The sequence below is a fragment of the Montipora capricornis genome, chromosome 5 (genome assembly GCF_036669925.1).
Source record: "Montipora capricornis isolate CH-2021 chromosome 5, ASM3666992v2, whole genome shotgun sequence".
Lineage (NCBI taxonomy): Eukaryota > Metazoa > Cnidaria > Anthozoa > Scleractinia > Acroporidae > Montipora > Montipora capricornis.
The window spans coordinates 3,294,213-3,319,893 of NC_090887.1; the positions used below are offsets into that span (position 1 = coordinate 3,294,213).

At 40.1% G+C, this 25,681-nt stretch overlaps 3 protein-coding genes across 10 annotated transcripts in view; all 3 read right to left on the minus strand.

The window, feature by feature from the left end:
* Positions 1-14: 14 nt before the first annotated feature.
* On the minus strand, positions 15-16,032 carry LOC138049138 (uncharacterized). Its single transcript, XM_068895288.1, has 9 exons — positions 15,772-16,032; positions 13,206-13,286; positions 10,461-11,682; positions 9,758-9,853; positions 9,589-9,669; positions 5,317-5,397; positions 5,105-5,176; positions 3,993-4,052; positions 15-3,434 (listed from the first exon to the last, which is right to left on the minus strand). The coding sequence occupies exons 2-9, from the start codon at positions 13,212-13,214 to the stop codon at positions 28-30; spliced, it is 5,028 nt and encodes a 1,675-aa protein (XP_068751389.1). The 5' UTR covers positions 13,215-13,286; positions 15,772-16,032; the 3' UTR covers positions 15-27.
* Positions 16,033-17,262: 1,230 nt separating this feature from the next.
* Positions 17,263-25,681, minus strand: part of LOC138049144 (D-inositol 3-phosphate glycosyltransferase-like) — a 28,018-nt gene continuing 19,599 nt past the window's right edge. For 2 of the 8 annotated variants that reach the window (XM_068895295.1, XM_068895294.1), the window contains one exon: positions 24,016-24,753. In XM_068895295.1, the coding sequence (XP_068751396.1) occupies positions 24,578-24,753 (176 nt within the window). In that variant the 3' untranslated portion in view covers positions 24,016-24,577. Of the gene's footprint in view, positions 18,931-19,511; positions 19,782-20,272; positions 20,644-21,076; positions 21,113-21,390; positions 23,854-24,012; positions 24,754-25,584 lie in introns of those variants that run through there. The other 6 variants (XM_068895299.1, XM_068895298.1, XM_068895300.1 and 3 more) reach the window with 6 other exon arrangements.
* Positions 18,727-23,076, minus strand: LOC138050154 (catenin beta-1-like). The gene is made up of 7 exons (XM_068896614.1): positions 23,048-23,076; positions 22,727-22,901; positions 21,526-21,605; positions 21,391-21,452; positions 20,273-20,427; positions 19,512-19,781; positions 18,727-18,930 (listed from the first exon to the last, which is right to left on the minus strand). The coding sequence occupies exons 1-7, from the start codon at positions 23,074-23,076 to the stop codon at positions 18,727-18,729; spliced, it is 975 nt and encodes a 324-aa protein (XP_068752715.1).

Below are 25,681 nucleotides of genomic sequence, written 5' to 3' on the forward strand. Positions count from 1 at the left end.
GATGCAACCGCTTTCAAGTTCCAACTTTCACTTTCTCGAGCTTTCCTCCCCGCCGTAAAGGCTGAAAGTTAATTCTATGAGCGAAAGTGATGGAGAAATCACCACAAATTTGCTGAAGTCGTATCCACAGCTTCCATTTGTAATTTGTCGATAGTTAACTTTCAATCTCAGTGTCTTAAGTGATTCACTTTCCATTGCTTCTTGGAAAAAACAATCTAAAGTGTCGTTATCTCCTTCGCCGCATAAGTTGAGTGTCACATTAAACGTAGTTAAAAACTGAAATCGACGCACAAATCCTGGGATCCCAGATAATATTTCGCCGTAGTTATTAATTGTCAGGGAGAAATCATTTAGTGACTTGTTTACCAAGCCACAGTTTTCCCGTTTAAACATCAATGAGCCGAAGTTGTTAATTGTCAAAGTGACATTCTTCAGTGATTTGTTGTCGGCCAAACCAAACCAAATCCGACGTACAAATAAGTCGTTGCGGTTGATGACTGTTACAAAGAGATTCTCCACTGATGTGTTTCGTACCCAACCAAGGTCCAGTTCATTTCCAAATGCGCGCGAGTGGTTTTCGATTACCAGAGTGAGATTCTTCAGTGATGTGTTGCGTGCCAAGCCATCTCTCAGGCGGAGAAACCATGATGAATCGCTCGTGTTGTCGTCGAAGTTGAATGCCAAACTGAGAGCATTCAGTGTGATGTTACTTGCCAAGACGTGATCAAGACCAACTTCTGGTTCAGGACTGAAGTAGTCGTCGCCGCTATCAATGTTGATTGTAGCGTTGAGACTTTGTTTTCCGGTATTTTTGGCTTCCTTAAAGAGCGCAATGAGTGATTCATTGTCGTCAACACAGACAAATTCGTCATCACGCGATTCTTCAGAAGGTGCAGGAACGTCACGCACATTAAGGGTAACTGCTGGATTCTTGTCTAATTTAAGTTCTTTGAAAAGAGTTTTTTCCTCTTTGGTTAACTGTTCCCAAGTGTTGATAGTTAAGGAGGACAGTGTTTTTCGTTTGTCAACCCATCTGGCTGTGAAGTTAAGAATGTCATCGGTTAACTTTCCGTGGATGTCCAGTGTCAGGTGAGACACCTGCTTGCGCGATAAGCCTTCAAATAAAGCTTCTGCACCATCACCACCCAATTCACCCCAAACATTTAAAGTGACGTTTTGTTGTGCAAGTAATCCATCTGTTATCTTAAAAGGACAACACGGTGTCACCTGAGCGGCTGTCACTTTGCCGAAGGTATTTGGGTAGAGAGCAAATGAAGCGGATCTTTCCCTTCCTATTCGTGAATGAATATTCCTCCCAACCGCCTGCCAATTTTCAGGAACTTCTCCACGAAGAGAAACCATCAACGTAGTAAGGGAATTATTTTCTACGATACCTCGCTCTATTGAATTAGCACCACGAAGACTCAGCTTTCCGTCAACACACAAATCAACGACCTTAACTGCAATTTGACCTGCAAGGCCTGTTACTATGGCCACAGCAAGCGAGTCTTGCATATCTCCGCAGATATGTATAGAAAGAGAGGACAGAGATTTGTTACGTAAGAGATTCTTTAAAGCTTTCATTGCAGTTTCACTCAATGAACCATGAATCCTGAGACCAACAGATGACAGTGGTGTATCAGCACATAATCCAGCATCAAGGGCCCTGGCCCAGCCTTCGCCCGACTCATTCCACAGAGAAAACGTCACTTTCTCTAAGGTCTCGCTTGTTTTCAGGAGTTCAGCAACACTCTCCCAATCATCACATTCCTGTAATTCTCCGAATTCATATGAGATGTCGAGAGTTTTTATCTTTGGAAGAGACTGCAATTTTTTCAAATTTCTAAATAAGACAACGCGAGGTATTTCAATGTGAACATCAGGTGTCTGAACTTTGGAAAAGCCTGTACATGCCCTTAAAACCTCAACTGGGTTCCAATGATAACGCAATTCGAGATCCGCACCCGGATTATCGATAAACAAGGATAAGTGTACGACCCGTGGAAAAGGTATGAATGAGAACAAAGCATTTGCCATTCGTTCAGGGTTTCCACTTTCACTGAAGCTCTCAGCAAAGAAAGTCACTTCTTCTTCACTGCATTCGAGCCAGTCCCACCCATACTCCAGCTCCTCACCAATCTGTGTGAATAGAATAATTGCCTCCTCACGCAGTATTCCACACACAAATAAAAACACTTGCGGAAATTTCTTGACCACCTCATAAAACTTCACATGCTCAAACACATTAAACTGGTTTCTTCGTAACTTATGCGCAATGTATGACGCAGCCAGATACTCTTGGAACGACTTGTGAAGAAAGAAGTATTCATGTCGTGGCTTCAATCTCTTCAAACTTTCTTCTTTATATACAAGGCCGAGATAACGAACTACCAATTTGTCATCACTTCTTTCAAACTCTTTTAATTCTCTTTCCCGAAAACTATGGCGATCACTCAGCAAGCAATTCCAAGCCAATTGTCCGAGAACAAGGAGGTCTGCTTCAAATTGTTTCTCCAAATTCCCGTCTCTTTTACGAGCCTTCACACTGCGTTTTACACAATATCTTCTCAAAATACACCGGACAATGATTTGATAGAGATCTGTACGGGAAGACGGCAGCTTTCCTTCATGATCTTCATAAACAACGCAAAGGAGAAGTAAATTTAGAGGATTGCTTTGTAGGGCATGCAACAAAGTGTTTTCTTTTGTTTCCTCAATGAGTCTCTCTCCCTTGGATGGATCGACATTCTTAAAGTGTTTCCTGATGTACTCAAGAGAATCTTTTTCACTGAATCCTTTAATCAGAAGACAAATATCAAATGAAAATTGTCTCCGGGCTTCAATTCCTTTTTCTTGTCGAGTTGTGGCCAACACATAGCAAAACGTTAAAATTCTTCGGTGCAGAAGTTTGTCCACGTGATGCTTCGATTTTTCTGGGAGTTCGTCCAATCCGTCCAAAATGATAAGAATTCTCTCCTGGTTGTGGATGTCCATGACAAATTTCCATAGTCTTTTCTTGGTCTTCTCCTTGATATCTTCGGGTAGAAGTTGTTCAGAGATTGCTTTCATTATGTCCCCGTCGAAGTCTCTACATCTGAGCAACAAAACAAGTTCGAAAACAGGGAAGGTAGAAGGCATTGATTCTTTCGCCCAGTCATAAGCAAGTTTAAGACAGAGAGTGGTTTTGCCGATTCCCGGACTTCCCTCTGCTATGACCATGGAATCTTCACCTTTATTACAACAAAAAATGTTACCCAAGTCTATTTCTGAGTCTCCAAGTCCTTTTGGTCTCACGACAATTTTAAGTCTAGTGTAGACTTCATCCAGATGTAACTTCATGTCTTTGCCAGTGCTCCAAAGAAGCGGCCTGAACTCAGCTCGTCTTTTGTACTCTTGTCTGAGCAATTTCACGACCACAGAATCAGCAATGGCGGCTGGAAATAACAAAAAAGTAGTACACAATTAAAATCGTGTCTTGTTGGTGATAACCAGTAAATGAAACAGCCACTGGACAAACCCTTTCTTATATAGGAGGTCAAATGGAACTTCAAAAACCCAGATTTTACTATAAACTGTCAGTAAAAATTACAGCAATATTTAATGCTCTAAAAGTACAGTACGCAGCAAGGCTTTTTAGAAACTTATTTATGGATTCTTCCCAAAAACGCTGAGTAGAAAATCACAAACACAACCTACATATGATGCCGAGCTGGGAATCGAACCCAGGGCACATTGGCGGGAGGCGAGTGCCGTCACCACTGCGCCAGCCCTGCTCTACAAACTACGGTGATTTCGGCCATTGTAATGTTAATCTGGAAAACGTTTCCTTTATGTAAGACAGTGATCTTCAAAAACAGGTGCTTTTTACAAAGTCACCACGGCGTTAAAAATGTACAGGATAGTATCTATCCCTGATTTTCCAGCCTTATTAGATATTGCTATCCTTTAAACCACTTCCTCGCTTTGGAAACTAAACAAGTATGAAGCCTTACCGTTACGGGTGTCTGTAACATGTCTTTGTTGCATTTCTGCAGTTTGTCTTTCTGATATACCTATTCCGAGAAAAATAATTGTAATTACACATAACGTAGGTGCATACAAACATTTATTTCATACTTACTGAGATTTACACATGAAAAAAAGGCCCCGTAAAATTCGTGCGAAATACACAACCAACAAATCAGAAAAGCGAACGACTGTGAAAATACTTGTGCAGGCGCTTATTCTTGCATTCGCTTGCGTCGTGTGAAAAGGAAACGCAGCATAAGCACAAGGACATTTGCTACGTCTGGCCAATTAAAGCACTCGTTCCAGATTCTCTTGGTCTGAGCATTTGAACAAAATGGCGGATGCCGTGGTTGTTAGTTATTGCTTATGTCGACGTTCGTTTTCACCAGCATAAGCTACTTATGCTTGGACACAGCAATGTCATTACTATGTTCAATACGTCTGCGAAGTATCATCAAAATTCCACAAAAGAACACAAACAATACAGCAAGAAAACGACTATTCAACGTGAAGTAACTTCTCAAAGTAAAATGTTAGCGTTCATTCAATTGCATGGATACCACTTGTCCAGAAATTTCAATATGGATGAAACCCCCACATGTATGTGGTTCGAGATGCTGTCCTGCCGAACTCTCAAATTCAGTAGCAGCCGAACAGTTTCCGTGAAATCCTGCAGCACCGAAAAACCAAACTCCACGCTCCTCTTAGCAGTTGCTGCTGATAGAGCGAAACTTCCACCGAAAGTAATTTACTTAAGACAGACTAAAAGGAAGAAATCAAGGAAACAATGGATTCCGACAACGAAGAAGATGAGCTATAAGTTGATATCCCACATAGCATTCAAACAAAAAGTTCCTTTACAAGCCATCACAAACTAAAAGTTTATAACCAATAACTCTTTTGTTTCTTAGTGTTTTGGTCTGCTCATATGCAAGTATGTGATTGGTAAAAGACGGATACTGAAGTGTTTGGTTTTGGCTGTACGTTACATAACCCTTGGTCACTACAAGGCTAAGCTTGTGTGAAAATTGCTGGGCTTTTACCAATGAAATACGGTAAGTACCCATACTCTAATGAACTAGACATCAAGTCTCACCTCTGCAGAAGTCTGTATCATGTTTTTGCTTCTTTGATGGCGGGGTGACACTTGGATGCAAGGGTCTTTTTCCTTTTTTATGAAAGGAACCCAGAGTTAGAGTGTGATGTCAATTAAGCAACTTCCTTTACTAAAGATTTTACAAACCAAGTGACCATTGACGATATGCAAAAATAGAAATTATACATTGGCAATGAAAAATAGGACTTTACCTGTGGGTTCTACGGAAGCTTCAGCCACCATGGGGGTTGGCAATGATGACTCCTGTTCACTTTCACTGGCATGACGAGTTCCTAGCAGACAAATAATAAACAGCACCTTAAGTAGTCTGACATGCACTGTAAAAAAAAACATCTGCTTCTACAGATTTGTGTGCAATAGACCTTATTCGCCTGTACATTTTGTTTTCCCCAATAGACCTTATTGGAGTTGAGCCTGCATGCACATTTTCTTTTGTTAAAACTACATGCAAAAGAGGCTTAAGTGTCAATTCGATACAAAATGACCCCTTAGCCTCGTTGATGTGGCAAAACCGCTGATAACTCCGATAAGGGCTATTCATATCATACGACGATCCTCAGCAGATTTGGTTCTTTGTTTTGTTCACTTAAAAGAGTGCATGCAGTCATATTCACGCTTGCATCCAATGTCACTTTTTAATGATAAAGCCAAAGGATCAAATCTCTTGAGTATTATCACGATCTGAATATTGGGAAAACAAAATGTACGAGCAAATAAGGTGAACTGGAACTACTAGTAATCACGGATTATTAAGGCCGAGACAAACAAGGCGACAAGTCGCAGCGACAGGTCTCTGCGACAAGTCGCTCCGTGTGTACTACTTGCAAAACAAGTCGCTGCGACAAGATGCCTGTTCGGTGCACACGCAGTGATCTCGTATGAGGGGGAATGTGAACTAGTTTTCTAATGTAATATGGCGGACCATATGACGCTCTCTCATTGGTTCATTTTTATTTTGTTGCCGAAGTGTACACACGGCGCGACCACGCTGCTTTCGCTAATTTTGTCGCTGCGATCAGTCACACAAATTCAAACTGGTTTGAATTCGTCCAACTGATCGCAGCGACAAAATTCTGCCGCAGCAACAATGATTTTCACAAAATTAACGGAGTCACACGAGGCGAATTGTTGCAGCGACTTTTCCTCCCGAAGTGCCGCAGCGAATTATCGCCTAGTGTGCCTCGGCCTTAACAGTGCGTTCGACAATCGCTTTCGAAGCAAAGCAGAAGGGTAGGGAAAAAGACAATCATTTTATAGACGTGGTCTATCGACCACTTATTGCGTTCAACAGGGGAGAACGCATACTCTTCTCGTCGTTTTTTGAGATCTCTCGCATTGTTTTTTGATGACGTTGTTCTCGATGCCAGTTGAATTCAAGTTTTTCGACGGACTGGCCGACTAACTGGCATTTCGCCTCGATTTCATGTAATCGGTAGCCATAGTGATCATAAACATCCCGTCATGCGAAAAGCGCAGGGTTTCGTGTGTCTTACAGTATTTTTTCCCTTCGCTGTTGTAACTTTTTTTCATTTCGTCAAGGTGAGTGAATTTGTGTCGATTTGTTTAATGTATCTCCAGCCAATCTGATGGATGCCACATAACAGAACATCATGAAGCTGTGCACTGGTGTGTTTTCTAAGAAACAGACGTCCCAATCAGGGCTGTCACTAAGATTTCAAGTTACGGGGTACATATAGAAAAAAAGTAGGCGGGCAACCAAGCAGTGCTAGGGCTTTTCAAGAGACTTTCCCCACCCTTCCCTAAAATAGTACCTGCAAAATTCACTTAGTTATGTTCAATACTTCGCGTAAATTAATGGTCTCATGTACATAAAAGAATTGTCAGTGAAGAAAGCATCTTAAAGAGCGAATTACGATTAGTCATTTAACAATGTGATAGGTCGCGTTCGCTACAGTGATTTTTTTCTTTTGCATGTTGAAAGCTGGCCAGATCAGTAACAATCTGTCTGGAACGGGTGTATATATAACGCGGAACCCGCCCGGAACCTACCGGAACCCACCCGGAACCACCAAAAAATATGATAATATAAAAAAAATAACAATAATTAGTATCATACACATGAAAAATAAAAAATTAAAATAAAATAAAACAGTAACAATCAATCAATCAAGGATATCCTAATACAAAATTTTCACGGAAAAAAAAGGAAAGAGGACGGCACCTGACCAACGGAGTATCCGCCATGCCAAAGGTCAAAGTCCAAAGTAATTTTATACGTAGAAAACACGTGTGTTATGAACTTTCCACTCTTTTTAATACGACCATGATTGAGGCGAAAGAAATTTTCATCATAGAAGATGAACCTGAGCATGACCTTGACGATAAAGACCATGACCTCTGCGATGCCGGTGTAATGCTCTACCAACTGAGCTGAGTCACGCAATTATGAGCAGGTTAGTTTGTTGGGCTCACGTATTTCCGGTATCAGATTAGGGCACGACTTATGGGAGTTGAATAGTACAGTAACACCTCTGGCACCTGCACTGGAGCGAGCATATTGCGACTTGATTCATCCCTTCCAGCAGCTAAGTGTCTCGTCAGAGAATTTCCAGAAGCTAGAGAGATTTACGATCATAATGTATGACAAATCGAGTCCCCTGGACTCTGTGGACACCACAAGACTGATGCTGTTCTCAAAGCGAAACTGACACTTGGACAATATTCCTCAAACACAATGGCACAGTCGGTTAGTTGGTGCAAGAGGTCCTGAGTTCGATTTCGGGGTCTCGCATCCTTGTTTCGACTTCTTTCTTTTCCGTGTAGCTAAGTAGCTTTAAATACCCGTAAAACGGAGCACTGATGGAGAGGGGGGAGTAAAATGAGCGCACCGTCGACCTCAGGTTTGTCAGTTGAATTACTGCTACGAGTTATCGACGTTAAATATGGTTGCTTTTCTTTGCTTTACTTTGCAGAAATGGATGAGCACATGTTCACTGGATGGAGAGCTGATCCCGAAGGAGATAGGCTATTGTCCTGAGCACAGATCTAGAAATCCACGAAGCGGCGTTGGGCAGAAGCATAAACTTTCCTGGCAGAAGGGGTAAGACCCTGAGTCAAGTAGAAGAGGCACTTATCTGACAGGGAAGTTCCAAGTCCGAGAGGAGCTGCTGTAGAACGTGGGTCGGAATGGAGTCTGCATGAGGGGCTAGCTGGCGAAAACGCCGAAACTGAAAGCGAGATAGGGAGTCAGCGATCGGGTTAGACTTCCCTCTACCTGGGGAGGAAGAGAAAGAGAAGGAGTGACGAGATGCCAACAGGCACAGATAGTGAACCAAGGACATGATGGAAGGGGCTCTTGAAATGCCAGACCGCAGAATTTCCACCACTGAGCGGTTATCTGATAGGAAGTTGACCCGTTTGGAGGCCCATAGGGGACCCCAGAGGTAAGCTTCCATAACGATCGGGAAACGTTCCTTGTACTCGATAGACTCAGAGACCTGTGTTGGGAGCAATGCACCTGAAAACCAGTGACCCTGTAAGACTAATCCGTAACCAAGAGCCTCAGAGGCACCTGAAGAAAACTCGACGTCGGGGAGTGGAGCTCACTTGGGGTACTAAAGGAAGTTGCAACCATTCCAAGACTGGAAAACCTCCCGCCAAAAGGCTAGGACAAGAAAGAACTCCTGATCGGGTGGTGTTGAAAAGCGCATAGCAGGTTGATCATTTGGCGCACGAAAGAGCGTCCTTGGGGTACGACCTTGCTGGCAATTGCTGAAGGTGACCTATTAGAGACTCCAGTTCCTTGCGTCTACACCAACGCTTCTGCGACCAGTCCTCCAACAAGGCAGTTATCCTATCAAATTGTCCCGAGGAAGGCCCGCCTGCAGATTCAGAGAGTTCAGTACAATGCCCAGGATGGTGAAGCACGTTGACGGACTTTCTATCTTGTCTGGATGGAGGGGGATGCCAAGCTTGGAAAAACAGTCAATAAACCTGTCGATAGACCTTAGTGCATTTACTTACATATAATTAATTTTATTGTGTTTTGTTGTTGTTAGTTACATATTTCACTGAAAAGCCCCTTGGGGACATGAAATGAACGTACGTACGTATGTATGTACTCCCCTCTTGTGTAATCCGGAAGAAATACAAATAAGAGTTGTAGAGAATCATCGAAAATTATGTTCCCCTATCTCTTACAAAAGAGAAATTATTAAGCTGTTAATTTAAAGCTAAATTTTAGCTTTGTATAATATACGGAATACGCTTTTGCCCAATTTATTCATATATTTGTAGAATACAGTTGTTGCAAAATACATGTATGCCTTTGAGGACCGCCTAACCTTCGGCATCAATTAAAATTTTGGTTTTGGCTATTAGCCAGATACCCTTTGTTCACTCTGATTTTAAGCTAGGCTAAGCTTGTGTAAAAATTGCTCGTTTTTTTTTTCCTTGCTCTTCATCAACCCATTAACCCTTATGAACTAGACATGAGGCCTTACCTCTGCAGATGTCTGTATCATGTCCTTGCTTCTTTGATGGTGGGATGACACTTGGATGTAACGGTCTTTTTCCTTTTTTATCTACAAGGAAGGATTTTACAAACCAAGTGACCATTCATCATACGCAGAAATACAAATTATACATTAGTAATGAAGAAAAGGACTTTACCTGTGGGTTCTACATAACCTTCACACACCACGGTGGTTGGCAAATGACTTCTTGTCAATGGTGACTCCTGTTCACCTTCTGTTGCTTGATGAGTTCCTACCAGAAAAATAATAAACAGTACCTTACTCTGTCATGAACAGTAAAAAACATCTGCTCATACAGATCAGAATTAATTCTCTCTGATATGCCACGACTAAATCACCGATGGAGCCAAATTGTTCACACACACCCCTCCCCCACATCAATGCAAATGTAGAGTTATGAAATACAGCAACAAGGGCTGGATTAAACACCACAAAAAATGCAGTTTAACAATGCCACTTTCAACTCAATGCCTCATAACAAAGACATAAAAATTAACACAGAATTAATTGTAATTTCCCTACAAGGGACGATTAATTTTGATCATTACAATAGAATATTGCACTTATTTGTGACTTGCTTGTTGTTGCTGCAATCCTTGTTTTAAAGCTGAAAGAGCTGATCCCTATCCAGTTTCAAAACAAGTCTAAACCCATTGGCTGAGTAGATTTTACTCTGTGTAACGCCAGACAATTTTTACTCATCACTGGGGGCCAGTCCAGGAGTCAATGGGTTCATTTTCTTGAACAAAAAAAAAACTTTGTCTATTTCACCCAAGGAATCATTCGCGCTCATTTACAACCTTTCCCAGATGTACCAAGTAAGATGTCATTTCACTTACCAAAAGCACTATCAAACATCATTTTCAAAAGTTCACCACACTGTTTCTCCCAACTGTACTCCTCAGCATATTGAATGCAAAGATTCTTCGTGTCTTTTAGCCGAACATCCCTCCGCATTTTACGGACACTTTTAATTGCCTTGGCCCATTCTGCAGGATCTTCAGAATTTACTACACAACTTCGACCACCTGGCACATTCTGCAGAGCATCTCCCAAACCAGAATTTCCACTAACAAGAACAGGAAGACCTGCAGATAACGCTTCAAGTGCAACCAAACCAAAACCGTCAATTCTTGATGGCATTATACAGAGATCTACTTCACAAAACAACCTAAATAGATCCTCTCTGCTTTCCGTAAAGGGGCGGACTCTCAGTTGTGTTTGCTTAATGCCATGACGACACAACTTCTCTGTTACTTCCTTTTCTTTTCCTGGTGGTGCCCCGACAAAAATCAGTCGGTAGGAATCTTCATTCAACTGAGATATGGCTTTGGCTGCAATGTCATAGCCCTTTAACTCAAAATCTTCGGAGTCACCACGCCCAAAAACCAAAATGTGAAATTCTGCTCCTTCTTCAGCTGCCTGCTTAACCGTCGAAAATTCAGAAAATATACTAGGTGTGAGTTCAAATACAGACTTGTTTTTTTGACGGAGATTGCGTTGGATCACATCAGCCAACTTGGGACCAACTGCTACAACTTGGTCTGCCAATTCACACAATCTTATCTCTGCTTCGTGCTTCTCCTCTGCTTTTGAAATTGCATTTGCATATCCTTTAAACATTCCTAGGTATTCAGGGGCAGTATGCACAACCTGAACCCACTTACATCTTAGTTGCTTCTGAATGAGTTGCACTTGTCGTCCAAGTTTCAGCCCATGCCCAATCACATAATCCACCTGATGGTTTGCTGGTAAAGACGACAGCCAATCAATGGGTTTATATCCATACAGCACTTTTGCTTTTATGAGCTTAACATAGTTTTCCCCTGCAATCCTCACATCTTCTTCACTGCACTCAGGAAGGTACATACTGACTTCCACATTCTGATATTTTGCCAACTGAATGGCAAGCTCTCTGTTGAGTGTTGACAAGCCTCCTTTTGTAGATTGCCATTCACTGCTCAAGAGAGTAACCTTAAGTTTCCTACTTGGTGTTTGGCCTGACATGCTTTCCTGGGCTTCCTGTGATGCAGAAGATGAGTTGCTGGGAAAGGAGGGATCCTGTAATAAATGTGATATCACTGCAAAATTAATTGACTACATGATACACTGATGCAGCTTTTTAATCAATTTGCTGCGTTCAATTGACTTTTATTGACTTAACTGATGAAACCATCAGATTTCTGTGCAGTTTTCTCACCCACAGATGCAGCACCACTTTTCTTAGAACAAACCTCCTTTCGTTAGCTATGGGGCAAACTTCAGAATGCCAAAGACAAAAAGTGCAAAATGAAGGTTTATGTTGAGGGTTTATGCAAAAGTTTCCAAGAAAGAGTTTTTGCTGAGAGTTACATGTACAATGCTGATCACAAATTAATAGTTTTAACACTTTCCCAGACCAGAAGGTAAAATTAATGTAATTCATGACCAATCTCGGAAGCACATAGTCCTCCTTATTTCCCCCCTCCAGTGTTGAGCTTAGAGGATGGAGATAACGAGTCACTGAAAATCAACATTGGAGGGGTAAGGAAGAGAAGTGTGATCAGTGTTACAAAGTTCATTCGTATCTGAGATTAGAGTAGATGAGTAGATAAACTTCATTTAAACACGGTAAATGGCTCAGCAAGCTGGGAAGCCCTTGTGGCTTATGATGAGGCATTTACTACAAAATTGAGAAATGATTTGGGGTCAATGATTTTGTTTCAAAGGAAAAGATAATGGAAAAGAAGGTGCCAATAGTGAGGCAAATTCCTCAGAAGCAGGGTCACAATGGTATTCAAACCAAAACCAATTGCCAAACATCTGTCACCACAACACTGAAAACCAGTATGTGGAATGAACACATCTCCCTCTAATGTGGTAAAATGATGGTGATCGGACAAGAGAAAATGGGACAACAGTTACTTTTGAATGGTGAGGATCTGGATAATGTCCACAGGCAATTTATACATTGTATATCTTGGTAGCAGAAGCAGCAGCAATTGCTGGAGTAGCAGTATCAGTACAGGCAGAGTAGGAGTAGTAGCAGTAGTGGGAGTGGAAAATAGTTATAGTTAGTAGTCATAGGATTTTTGTAAAGGATAAGCACTGACTGGGAAAGTTATTCAGACACAAGAATGGGTGACTGTCCTTACATGTATACGAGCAGAATAAGTACTCCAGTAAGTAATACTATCCCAGCAAGCTGCACACACTGACATCAAGTTTGCCTTCATTTTTAATTAGTGCAAGTGATAAACATAATTATTAATATTATACATGCATGACTGTTTATGTGGTTGTCAGAGCTGCTGAAGCCAATAGACCATTTTACAGTTATGTGCTCAGTTACCTGGCCTTTGAATGAAAGTGAGTCTGGAGTTTACCTTGCTTTGATAGAAACCTCACTGCTTTTCTTATGTTAATGATGTTGTTCTCACACTAATTAGTAGGAATTTACATAAGAAAAGCAGTGAGGTTTCTTTCAAAGCAAAGTCAACTCCAGCCTCACTTTCATTCAAAGGCCAGGAAACTAAGCACACAACTGTAAAATGGTGTATTTAGCACCAACTCCCTAAATATTCAAAGAAACTTTCAGTAATTACCCTTGACATTATTAAAATCTTGGGAAATTAAGCATTTACAAACAGCCTTCAGAATAACCTTGAACCACTCCATTCCATAATCTGTGGATAAGAAGAAAGAAACTAATTAACTTAATTATGCTCAAGTCACTTCACATGAGTTCGTATTATTTTGTTCTTCAAATACCCTCAGCCCCTGTATCAGTCTATTCTGAGTCCTTTGCTTCTATTCTATTGGATGACATCTGGAAATCAATGAGTTAATATGCACATAGCCATCATGATAGAAGGATCATTCTTAACGGGCTCAAGAGAGTTTTGTCTACTATCTCTGTGGAAATCCATGCAGAATGAATACAGAAACAATTTAAAATACAGCAAACACCTGCATAATTATAAGAACCTGTTAGGCTAATTTTAGACCAAAGGAGTTTCATTAACGGCCCCCTGACACCGGGCAAACTGACCAGCTGACATGACTGTGCCCAGCTGCTTTCAACACCTCAACAGACTTTTTTTAAATACAAAGATTGATTAAAGTAGACAGTTTTGTCCTTTTCCTGATCCATCTTCTGTGATATAAGTTACATATTCAGAATGTCACAATTTCATGCAGTGCATGCATGCTTTCCACTTTGATTTATATTGGTCAATAGCTGTGTTTGGATGAGGGTATGGAAACATGGCTGTGACATCACACGAACTTTGATTGGTTATGTGTTGCCAGACACACGCGTTTTGATTGGCTGGTAGGGAATATGACATGTATCAAGAAAATCTGTTTCAATCAAGAAGTAAAAAAACCCAGCATTTTCCTTTATTTGTTGAATTATCTTTGAGGAATATTTTATGAAAGCAATAGAGGACTTTTTTTCCATGTTTCCATAGCCTCATCTAAACACTCGGGGGAGTTGGGAGAATTCTTGACAGTTATGTAAACCCTCAACTGCATTTCAGGTTTGCATAACTGTCTGGAATTTTCCCAACTACCCCTTGTGTTTAGATGAGGCTATGGAAACACGGAAAACATCCCCTATTGCTTAAATATACAGCATTCAACCATTCAACGATATGCCCCATAACACATTGTGAAAAAAATTGTGCTCCATAAAAGACCATCTGAAACGTCCCAATTTTGTGAGCATGTGTTTCGCGATAGTGGCTCAGAAAAGATCACACGCAAATAAATCCAGGAATTGCAACGGTCTTATTTGATCACTTACATAAAGTAAGCTATACTAAGATGCTTTTTTTCATTTTTTTAAATTAAAATTTTAAAAAAATTACAACTGGCCATCACAACAGGCCATCACAACAATTATTGTTAAATATTTACTGCTAAAGTTAGGAAATCTGCTCATGATGTAATTCTGCCTGATGCAATAGACAAGTACTTCTTAGGTATACTTTGCTGAAGGAAGTTTGTTTCCTCATAGGTCCACTAGCTTGCCTTATAATATAACTGAAGTTTTTTTGGCATGACCGTAACTTTTCAAAGTACTGTTTAATTAAAAATAAGAAAATGACATAGTAACACCAAATCATTATTTTCTAGGTCTGCGTTTTCTACACACCTGCTATCATCTGTGTCAAAACATTTTGATTATCGACAACAGTTACGTTAAGCAAGAGGAAAAGAGAAAACATGTTTCTCTTTTGAAAACTGTGGACAATTGCATTGGTGAAGAGCACCTTGACAACTAGGTATTTTAAGTTGATAAGATGCAAAGAAATTCAATTAACCTCGAAATCCTATAAAATAACATCATTTGAATCACCAGTTACCTCACAGGGCACAGGTGAACAACCCAATGGTCTTGTTGAAGGGTTTCCATTTTCCCCACCGTTAGCAGTTCAAAAGCACTGAATGGTAGATTCGAATACACTCAAATGCTTTGAATTCCACTGGTCTGGTTTCTTGCAATGATCATGTTGAAAAAGCCTTATTATGGATTTCAGGATCGCCTTTCTGGTTGAATTTTAGAAAGAAGAAGCTCAAATTCTGCGAAGGTATGTTAACATCCCCAATCAATCGGATGCTGATGTTGTAAAGGAGACAATTTCACTGGTTTGGTGTCACTTCCAGCTTTCACAAGATGAGGCCACCAGCTGGCGGCTCGGTGTTGCCTGCCTTTTAAATCTAACCGGCGGTGATACTGCTTTCGACCAATAGTATTCACTTGAAATAGTAGTTTTGGGGTAGTCCATTTGGGTTGTCCATGGACTAGGGGTCAGTGTTTTCAACTCTCCCCTCTCTAACCAACGGTCGAGACAAGATCTCACAAAAATGATGCCTAAAACAGCTCGGAACGACCAAAAAACATTACACAGGACTCATTGTACACTTTGTATCATATTTCATTGAATTATTTGCTTTCAAACTTTATTGCCGAGCAAATCGCAACCGCCGTAATATTCTTCTGTGTTGACATGTATTGTATCCTTCTGCAGATACAATAGAGGGTGGTCTACCAGCTGGAGATTTTATGGTGTCGTAGAACTTTGCCATCACGTTAAAAGCTTTTAAGGACGTCAAACCGAAGGCGGGAATCTAAAGTAATTTTGGGATGTAAAAAATTACCCTTACCTTCTTGCATACTCGTATGTAAAATTCACGCGAAGTCCATATAAATCATCAAGGCGGAAGTGATCGAGGAGCCGCGAGCGGCAAGGAATACGCTACTAAATCCGCGCCTACATCATTTGATGAGTTTTTTGGTGCGATAGTAACTCAACTTATGGTTTAAAGGACGGCAGATTGAGGCGTTCAGTGTGCGTAAATGCAAACCAGAGAGCAGCCTTGAGCGGCAGCACGTTTTTCTCCGTTCCTATGGAAGTCACGTGGTACTTGGAAGCTATAGGGGCTGCTGGGATTAAAATAGCTCGTCCCCAGGGTCTTTTCGGCTTTCAAGGACCAGTTTGTTGAAAGCCGACAAGACCCTGGGGATGAGGTAGAGTCGCTCAATTTACATCTTTTGTAGCTTTTTTCAGAACATGCGTCAATTTTTCGTTTGCCAAAAATCTAGTTTATGGCAACGTTTAATTAGTTTTGAGATATTAGATATCTTACAAACAGATTTGTTCAAAAAAAACGTTAAAGATTGCAATGAAGTGCATGAAATTTCAAATGCGGATTTTTGTTCACGTCCGGTCAATTAACTTGCACAGCTTTACCAAAAAAAAAAGAGGCTTCGCAGAAAATTAGATCTTAGAAGAGACCAACATGTCAGAGAGATGACTACGCTTTCACAAACTCCAAAAGAACCGTGAAAAAAAAAAAAGTTAGTCACTTGAAGGAACATGACCTCCTCCATTACCCACGTTCACCACTCACGTCACGTGAAACGCGACTGCGACTCGCACTTTCTCGCATAAGGATGTATTCCGCAAATCAAATACAGTATATGAAACTTCACATATTCTACAAAACCTTTTTCTTCACCTCCCAACTGATCACCTCGTAGTTAGCTTGAGAAGCAAGCGAGACCCTGTTACGGGGATTTTAGTCGACTGGGGGCAGTTATCCCTTATCCTAAACTCCTAACAGGGTTTCACAGGTGCAGCACAATTTTACAGTGCGACGCGGCTTACCGTGGCCACCTAACAAGGTTTTTTTTACAAATTATCTGCCAATCAGGGTGTGCGAATTTCATTGACAGTCATGCCTCGTTGCAAAGTTCGTACGGTTGTCGTTTGAACACCGTTCCATGGGTTGTTGAGTTGACGTATTTACACGTAGGTTGTCAAATGTGAAAGTTTGTTGGGTGGCCACGGTAACGCGCGTTGCACTTAAGTGTAGAAAACAAATTGCCATTTTCTGTGACCAAAAAATGTTTCCAGCTGATTCATAGCGTTCAATCCCGCCGACTGGCCATTCCGACTTCGATGAAAGTACAGAGCTTCACATCTGACTTAAGTTTCGCAAGTTTTCGCTTTAAGTGGCTATAAAGGCATGGGTTTCTGTTCAATATTAATAATGCTTCTTGTTTCCCTTGGCAACGCTCAGACCCAAGGCGGTAAACCAGTGAATCCACATTTTGTCCCCTAGATGCGGAGGCATTAGACACAAAACACCAGCTGGAGATTATAAAATTTTATTTGCAGATAGCTTTTCAAATAATCAGGTCCGTGCTTTGCCCAGCTAAAAATGCCTAAAACTCTTTGGCTGCTTGGATAAGTCAGCCTTTCACAATGGCTATCTATACACTGAAAATGGCAATCAAGCAAAATAATATAATACATTCGTAAAGGTATTATTTCTGGCCTTTTGTCACGCACAGCAGCGTGACGATCAAAACAAACGTCACACAACAACAAAAGAAGAAACGTTAGGTCACAGAAACTTTTTCTGACCTGTTCCAATGATCCAAAGTCGTGATATTAAACAAAATGTACATAGCGGTGTAAGTATAGAAATGGGGCTGCGATTAAAAGAGGTTGCATTTCAATCACAAGACGAAGATTTGAATTCATCCTCTTAGTCAAAACTTCATTCAATGAAAGGTTCCTAGTTCACAAAGGTTCAGGAACGGCAAGAATTTAACATCACAAGCTCTGAATTTCAACCACACTAAGATTCATGTTTTACCATGTTCAATGTGCTCTAAGAAAAAAAATCGTATGATCGTATAGTATAATTACTCTGGTGATTATCTTAACAACTTCTGTTTTTTCTTTCATTTAGAGCTGCAGTATCATAAACACCTAGCACAGGTTGATTACAGGAAGATGATCAATCAGGTGCCTGCAATTCATTAATCACGTTAGAGATTATAGAAATATCCTATACAAGAAAGAAAACAAAAACAATACGGTCCAATGTTGAATTCTGCAATGTCCATCAGAAACAAAGAAACAAAAAAATGAAGGAGTTCTTAAATGAAAATGGAACAGCCTAAAATACATTGTGTGATATGAGGCGCTGACACAGGACCAGAAAAAGCCACATGAAGAATAGAAGGCAGTTAATGAACAAGATCCTAAGTTGGTTCAGAGCAGGTACTTTTGGTTGTACAAAACTTTCTTTGTTTGACAAACGTACAACAAAACAAAATTGCTGAAGGATGGATGGGACCATCTTTGGCAAAAATGCTTTCTTTTACCAACTACATGTACAGCTGTATACTCTGCAAAACAGATGTATTTGGGGCTACAAGTGTTTTCCATCTCATAATTTCTCTCGCTTGGCAAGAGAAGCAAGAGCTGCAAATCAAGTCTATGTTCCCATTCACACAAAGAAATTATATTCTGAAGAACTGCAGACTCAACGCTGGATTCTCTTATCACATGATTTGAAAAGGAAAACGCAATAGTATGAGGCTTGTGTACATGTGTTCACTGTGCAAATTACTTCAAAAGAAATCCACAAAATACTCTCGTTATATCAAGGCAAATATTCTTCGTCAAGAGTTCCAGGATGCTCTAGTTCCAGAGCTTTTCTATTAAGTACAAAGTGTGCCTATTAAGACAACTGTTCGAAATCTACTGGCAAAAATTAATGCTTGGATTTTCCCCAGCCTTCATTTGCGGCAATAACGTCTGTTCACAGATCAGTATCGTACCAGGTGCCCCCACGGGGAGGGGGGTGTCCAAGAGGCTGCATTCCAGGGTCCCCATGATGAAAATCATAACCAGCTTCATGAGAATACTCCATTGGCTGGTTATAATCAAAGCCGTCATGTGGATAACCATACCCTGCACCAGGTGGCATGTTGTAGCTGGGATCAGGAAAGTCACCATCCATTGGCTGAAAGTAAACAAAAAATTAATAAGTATTTTTAGACAAATAAACTTAGTCAACAAAAGGAGACTTTAAGAGTTGTGTCTCCAGAGGCTGGTTTTCATTTGGGACAAAAACAGATGCATTGACAACAAAAGGCAAATGACACTCAAGGCACAACTCAGTTTGCTTGTATCACTTGTGCTTATACTTGTGGTACGAGTGTACACATCTCCCTTCTACTGTAAAAGCCCTGGGTTAACGTTTGGGAGGCCACTGATTTGGTTGGTTGGTTGGTTGAAGGTTAGGAAGCGCAGCTGGAGAAAACGGATAAAGGAAAAAAAATGACCTTGCAAACAGACAAGCAAGAGAGTAACTGCATGAAGAAGGACTGTGTAACTCGGTATCCATACTTATGTATGAAAAAGACACGCTGTGTAAACAGTACATTAAAGTACAGTTCAGAATACATGTAATTGAAAATAGAGTGGTCTTTTTCAACGGCACTTCAAGAAGCTGAAAAGAATGCTGCCACATGAAATCCTGCTGTTCTTCTCTTTTTTCCTTTCCTAAGTTTATTAACGCCGCTTTTTTGTCTTTCACTGTACCTCTGGCCATGGTGCATCTTCACGGAACAATGAGCTAGTCAGCTCAACGGAGAGACGCTTATTGTAGTCTTGGGACTTGTCCTCTAACATACGGAAGAGTACAGCAGCCGCATATGCAGCAATGCCCTCGTTTCTTGAATGCAGCAGGTCCGTTAGAGGGGCAGTTGCATTTTCAGCCTCAATCGCCTCAGCACCTTCTTTGTCTTGGGCCAATTCACAGAGTACTCCTGCAGCAACACGTTGGATATTTTCGATTGGACAGTAAAGAAGCTGCAAAAAGAAAAACAACCAGCTGTGAAACAGATGATATCAGCAAAACTGTCTAGATTACTCAGAAAACTGACATCATAAAATGCTAATCATTTCCAACATTACAATGATCAAGAACAGCAGACATTTTCCTTTGTTTGACATTCGGTTTGATTCTCAAATTACCTTCCATGTTACTTTCATTATCATCAATGAGGCTATTATAACATATAGGAATTAACACTACACAGCACATTTGATGATTTATGGGCACGAGAATTATTTTGAAAGTTCTCAAAATTGCATGAGCCATAGGCAAGTGCACTTTGAGCCGACTTCTCTGGGTGAAGTAGCTGACACTGTTTGCCGTTGGTGCTAATTGAAACCACTTTTCCTCTTCCTCACTATAGTCAACATCATCATCATCATCATAATAAATTATTGTCGTGGTTGTCATCATTACCAGGTATTTACAATGTAACTCATTTGACAAAGCGAGACTAACATTGTACCTGTACAAACAGAGGAATGCAGTGAAGACTGCATATGACAGCCCTGTTGTGTGCCTCACGTGCCAAAATATGAAGTGCACCCACGCACCCATCCACGATATCTTCAATTCTGACATTATCGATCACAACACTCTCCCCAGGTCTCCTTTGCATATCTTAGTAAGAACGCATCATGAGTTGGACCAGTTGAGGCAGACCTCCATGTTCTCGGATAGGAGTATGATTCATCCAATCACTGCCGTGATAAGTGGCCAGCGTGATGGTGGGTAGAGCAGTTTCACCAAGACTGGTAAGCCAAAATGCACTCGTACTGCATTCTGAGCTTTTTCATTATCTTCGTGACGACTTGTTAGATGACGAAGGGCACAAACCTGATTTGGAAAAATACGCTCCTCACTTCAATTTGATTCCACCACCAATGCTGAGAATTAGCTGAGTAGCACATTCATTAATCAATGTGAACAGAAAATCAATTCCTGTTTCGAATTCATTTGTCCAGATTTGTGCAAGATTTAAGTAAACAAGCACACAATGAAAGTGGATCACTTAATTGTCTTCACACTCTACTCTTGTTCAAATTCATTCAATAAAAGTGATTGGGGATTTTAAACATGATAAACACATTGCCAGTGGGAGCTTTTTAAACTATTGTTCATACAGTCAGCTCTGAATGCATCTACGGTTGAGTAACAACTCATCTGCATGACCTTAAGGTGCCACCCCTTTAAGTGTCTTAGTGTTTAAATTTAGCCCATGAGAGAAGTCAACACTATCAAAATTCCTGCGTCTAAAACTTCAGCTTACATTTTGTACGTACTCTTGACCCTTGTACATCTACCACTGAAGAAATCCAGAAGAAAAGAAATGTCAACACTTTCCAGTTTTAAACTCGAAACCCCATTACAGGAGTGGAAAAATATCAAATTGCTCGACAATAGCCTTTGCATTCTCTCTTGACATGGATGATTATTTGACCAAAGTCACAAAAAACAACCATTAGGGTAACCACAATTATTATCCAAAACTGTTAAAGGAAACTGTAGATGAAATAATGGACTAAATACAATGAAAAACAGTTACTACTAATAATGGCTTTAAAATAATGGCAGTTTTCTTACCACTAACGCTGTCTTCAGCTTGCAGATGCAGGTCCCGATGAAGAGCCTCAATGCCACCAAATCTGTAGACAAGGTTTATTGCATGGATTATTACAGGTAATTAAGATCTAACAAGACGCCAGCAGCTGAACCAACATTTGAAGCAAGTTACAATTCTGGATCAGTCTGTTGCTTTGGTGACCCAAATGCATAGCAAGAGCCTGCATTCCTTCAGCCTGAAAAGGATGAAAATCTCGCAATTGACAACTATGAATTCCGATGTACTAGAAGTTGCTAATAGCATGTCAAGTGCTGCACGCCTGCAAGAATAGTGTCGCTCTAATTGCTAGTGCTCGCAGCAAAAATTGATGAGGAAAAACAAAACCCTTTTCATTGCAATCATTTAAAGGCCCACGTTCACCCTTTTGGCATTGTGTGCCGTGGAGCAATTTTCATATGTGAAAATCCCACCAAAGCTGACTGAATTCATCCAATCAGGTCGCTACGATAAGCAATGTGAATTGCCATAACAAAAACAAATGGTCGAAAAGCCTGTTGGTTGAAGGTGGGCCTTAAAAAAGCAATCAAAAGTTCTTCAGTGATTAATTTTAAAGCTCATCTATGAATGTGTTTCCTAAATATTTTATAGTTAAGTAGAATGAGTACCTATGCGCTAAATCATTACCTGGTGCCTATCTCTTTTTTCCTTTTTTGTTCTCTCATTTACGTTTTATTTATTTGTTTATTTTTCTCTTTATTTATTACTTGCTGTATTTCAATTGAGTGTCGAAAGTATTAGCGAATAACTTTGGTTTTGCATCTACTTCACTCAGTGATTGGTTCAAAGTTCTCGCTCCAGTTTTTTATCCAATGAGAAGTGAAACCAAAACCAATCGTAGCTGGCGAATGCACATTTTCCCCCGCTTTGTGTCGGCTACGTGTAATTACTTCGAGTTTTGATTGGTTTATTGGATTGTCTCCGTCCTTTTTGATTGGCCAAAGTAATTACTTTGGTTTTGGTTTTAGGACTCTCATTTGAAAACCGCTCTACAACCATAATTAAGATTATTTATTCGTGTACAATGTAACTCCCCAGGTTGTTTCGATTTTTTTACTATTCTAAGTAGTGATTTTTGTCACACGTTCAATTGGATTGGCTACATTTTTATCCCCACAAAAAATAATCTTGCTTCATAATGACAAAAATGCATTTTATGAGGCCCAATTTAAAAAAATTCTGGAAGGAGCATGACATCCAGAACTCTCTAGAATCACATGTCCTCCACTCTTGTGGTTCCATCTCCACCTCCTCTTCAAACTGCAGTCTTCTGTAAAACCCTTAATTATTACTATTTACCTCAACGATGCCCTGCTTGCTATCTGTGTCTACAGATAACACTTTCAGCACATGGCTGGCTGTAAAAAAGGGCTTCACATAAGTGTCATAATGCAAACCAGTTCGGCAGGCCCACCCAACGCCAGAATTATCAGCTTGGTTTCCTTGCTGACATAAGCCAGAACATGAAGACAGTCTGGGACAAAATCAACAATATAAAATGTCATCTTATGTAAATTTATTGATTTTAGCTCGTAAAATAGAATACTGGGTATCAGCAGCTTTCTTTGGTGTTTCACCAATCAGAGAGCTTGGTTTATTAATTCTTTTTGCATGAATTACCTCATCCCTGTGTTGCCCAAAATCTGCATTTCTCTCAGCCAATCAGAGTGAATATATACTTCATGTAAGTACTTCGTAATTTAAGTGTGCAAAATAACTTGTCATTTTTTAGTACAAAACAACTTACAAGCTGATTCAAAGCATCCAATTTTGACAATTGGCCATTTGATATTGATAAAGTCCAAATGAATAACTTGTGAAAGTACAAAGCCTCAAATTGACTACATGTCAATTTCTTCAAGTTTGCATTAACTTGCTTTTGAATGACTGAAAAGGGAAAGTCATAATGCCTAATGCAAGGCTCAGTTGAAGCTTGGCTAGGAGGATGCAGCAAAAGCCAGGCTATTTTCCAGGTGTAAAACTTTCATGAAATTTTAATAATATGAATGTTGTTGCGCGAAAAAAAAAACCTCTTCTTTCACTATCAGACTATTATTGAAACCTCTGTGTATGTGACCCGAAAGGATTGTTTTGTGTCCTCAGGGTTGTAGACTTAAAATATGTGACTCAAATGCTATTGCTCGAGGTGATCTCGGAGCATGAGGGGAATGAAATACTTGTGGGTGTTTATACCTATCTGGAAAATAATCCTAACTTTACACAAAAATGTCACAATGGATGTATGGCAGACCGCATGGGATGGACTATCGCCTGACTACAAGTGTTATCAGAAGCACCTGTGCTCTATAGAATATAAATTGCGCAAAAGCCACGTTTTTAAATCAGCATAAGTTCTGTGATAAGAAAAAAATGGCTCATACCTGGTTAGGAAGTGTGGGTTGATTATTATGGGAAGCATTGCTATTCTACAGAAAATACATTAATACCAATCAGCGAGTTGAATCGAATCGAGGAGAATTTCACTATCAGAGATAATCATGTCACCCATGCACCCTAGGGTGGACTTAGGACCAGCCAAACCCCCTCCCTCTCCCCTCCCCCCCCCCCTCTCCCACATATTTGTAGCCTGCAAAAGATATACATTTTGTAGAAATACATTGATCCAGTAAACTTTAACCAAGCGATGCTGATCTGTGAATATAAAGAGAATGACAAATGACGTTTGGGAGCAGAAATGATAGACTAAAAGAAAATTGAGAATAAAACTAGGTTAAAAATCATTAAATGTCCTGAATTTCATTTTACAACTCCTACATAGACACACTAGAGAGCTAAATGATCTAATAGCATAATTATCACTTGTTTGCATTTTGGCACCGATGGAATTTCTGCTAAATAAATGTTAAAGGGGCTAGGTCACGCTATTTCAGGTAATTTTGTTTAATTTTGTTAATTATGAGCTCTAAACGTCATTTGCAAAATCACGGACACATAACAACTGAGAATGATTTTCCAGCTTTGTAAATGACATTTTGATATAGACTGATATAAATTTGAAAAAAGTTGGGCCAACATTTTTCAAATTTACCCACATTCAATCCATTTCAATCCTCTCCAGTTCTGTCCATCCATGTCCCTTCATGGCTGCTTCCCTGTGTTTTGTTAGAGTTCTTCTATAGTTTTGAACAGTTATTTTGATATTTTAGTTAATTCTATGACCATTTGATCAGTGCTGAAATTGCCTAAAATTGCGTGACCAAGCCCCTTTAATGTAACAACACAGGCAAAGATAAAATCGTACAAACCCGAGAAGGAGCTGTTGGTGGGACAGATGCCGTACAATAACCATCCTGCGATCTTGAGCTCTGCAGATTGAAAACATTGACAATAAAACAAAGCACACAATCCAGACCGATTCACCATAAATCAAAACAAAATTGATGAAAAAATTGAAATGTATCCTTACCTCACCTTGCTGAGCACTTAACCCATTGACTCCCAGGGGTTCCCCACTGACGAGTAAAATCGTCTGGCGTTAGACAGAGTAAAATGCTAAGTCTGGCCGGTTTAGGCCGGTTTGGACGTCAAAGGGTTAATGCCCCAGAGATAGAGGAGAGAAGTCTCTTCTCTATCCGCCATAATCTACACAACTGTGACTCGAGGTTCTTGCCATTTATAACACGCAAGATGACCAACTTTGTGATTCATAAATTGAAAACTTAGTCATCTGGTGATGGATAAATCATACACTTTCTTCTTTTTTCCCTTTGTGAGATATGAAAATCGCAATGTTGCGCATTATTTATAGATTGCAAACTAAGGCCTTTGAATGTTTTGCTTATAAATGGCAGAACAGCTAGCTCGTGTGAAATTTGTTGAAAAAACACAAACTGTACAAAAATATAGCGGAAATAATATTTTTTACATTTGGCACCTCATACACTTGGAAACTAAGGAAACTTTAATTTTAGTGGGGAGGAGAGTTGAGTGATGACACAAAGAATGGTAATTGTGATGAAGAGGAAGAGGAAGAGTTTTAGAAAAAGTGACTCACACCTCTCTACTTTCTTCCAATGCTCGCTTGAAACAATCCCTAAAAAACAACTTTGATAGTCCCAGCTCAATCGCAGAAAGACTAGAAAGGCTTTGAAAGCAGGAGCCCATACGGCTAAATTCTATTTGTCACCATCCGAACATGTAAGGCCACTATCTTGGAAATAACCACTGCAAAACTTCATCTTTTAATTAAGCAATAACTGCAAAAAGGTTATTTGATCTCTACAAGTAACCATT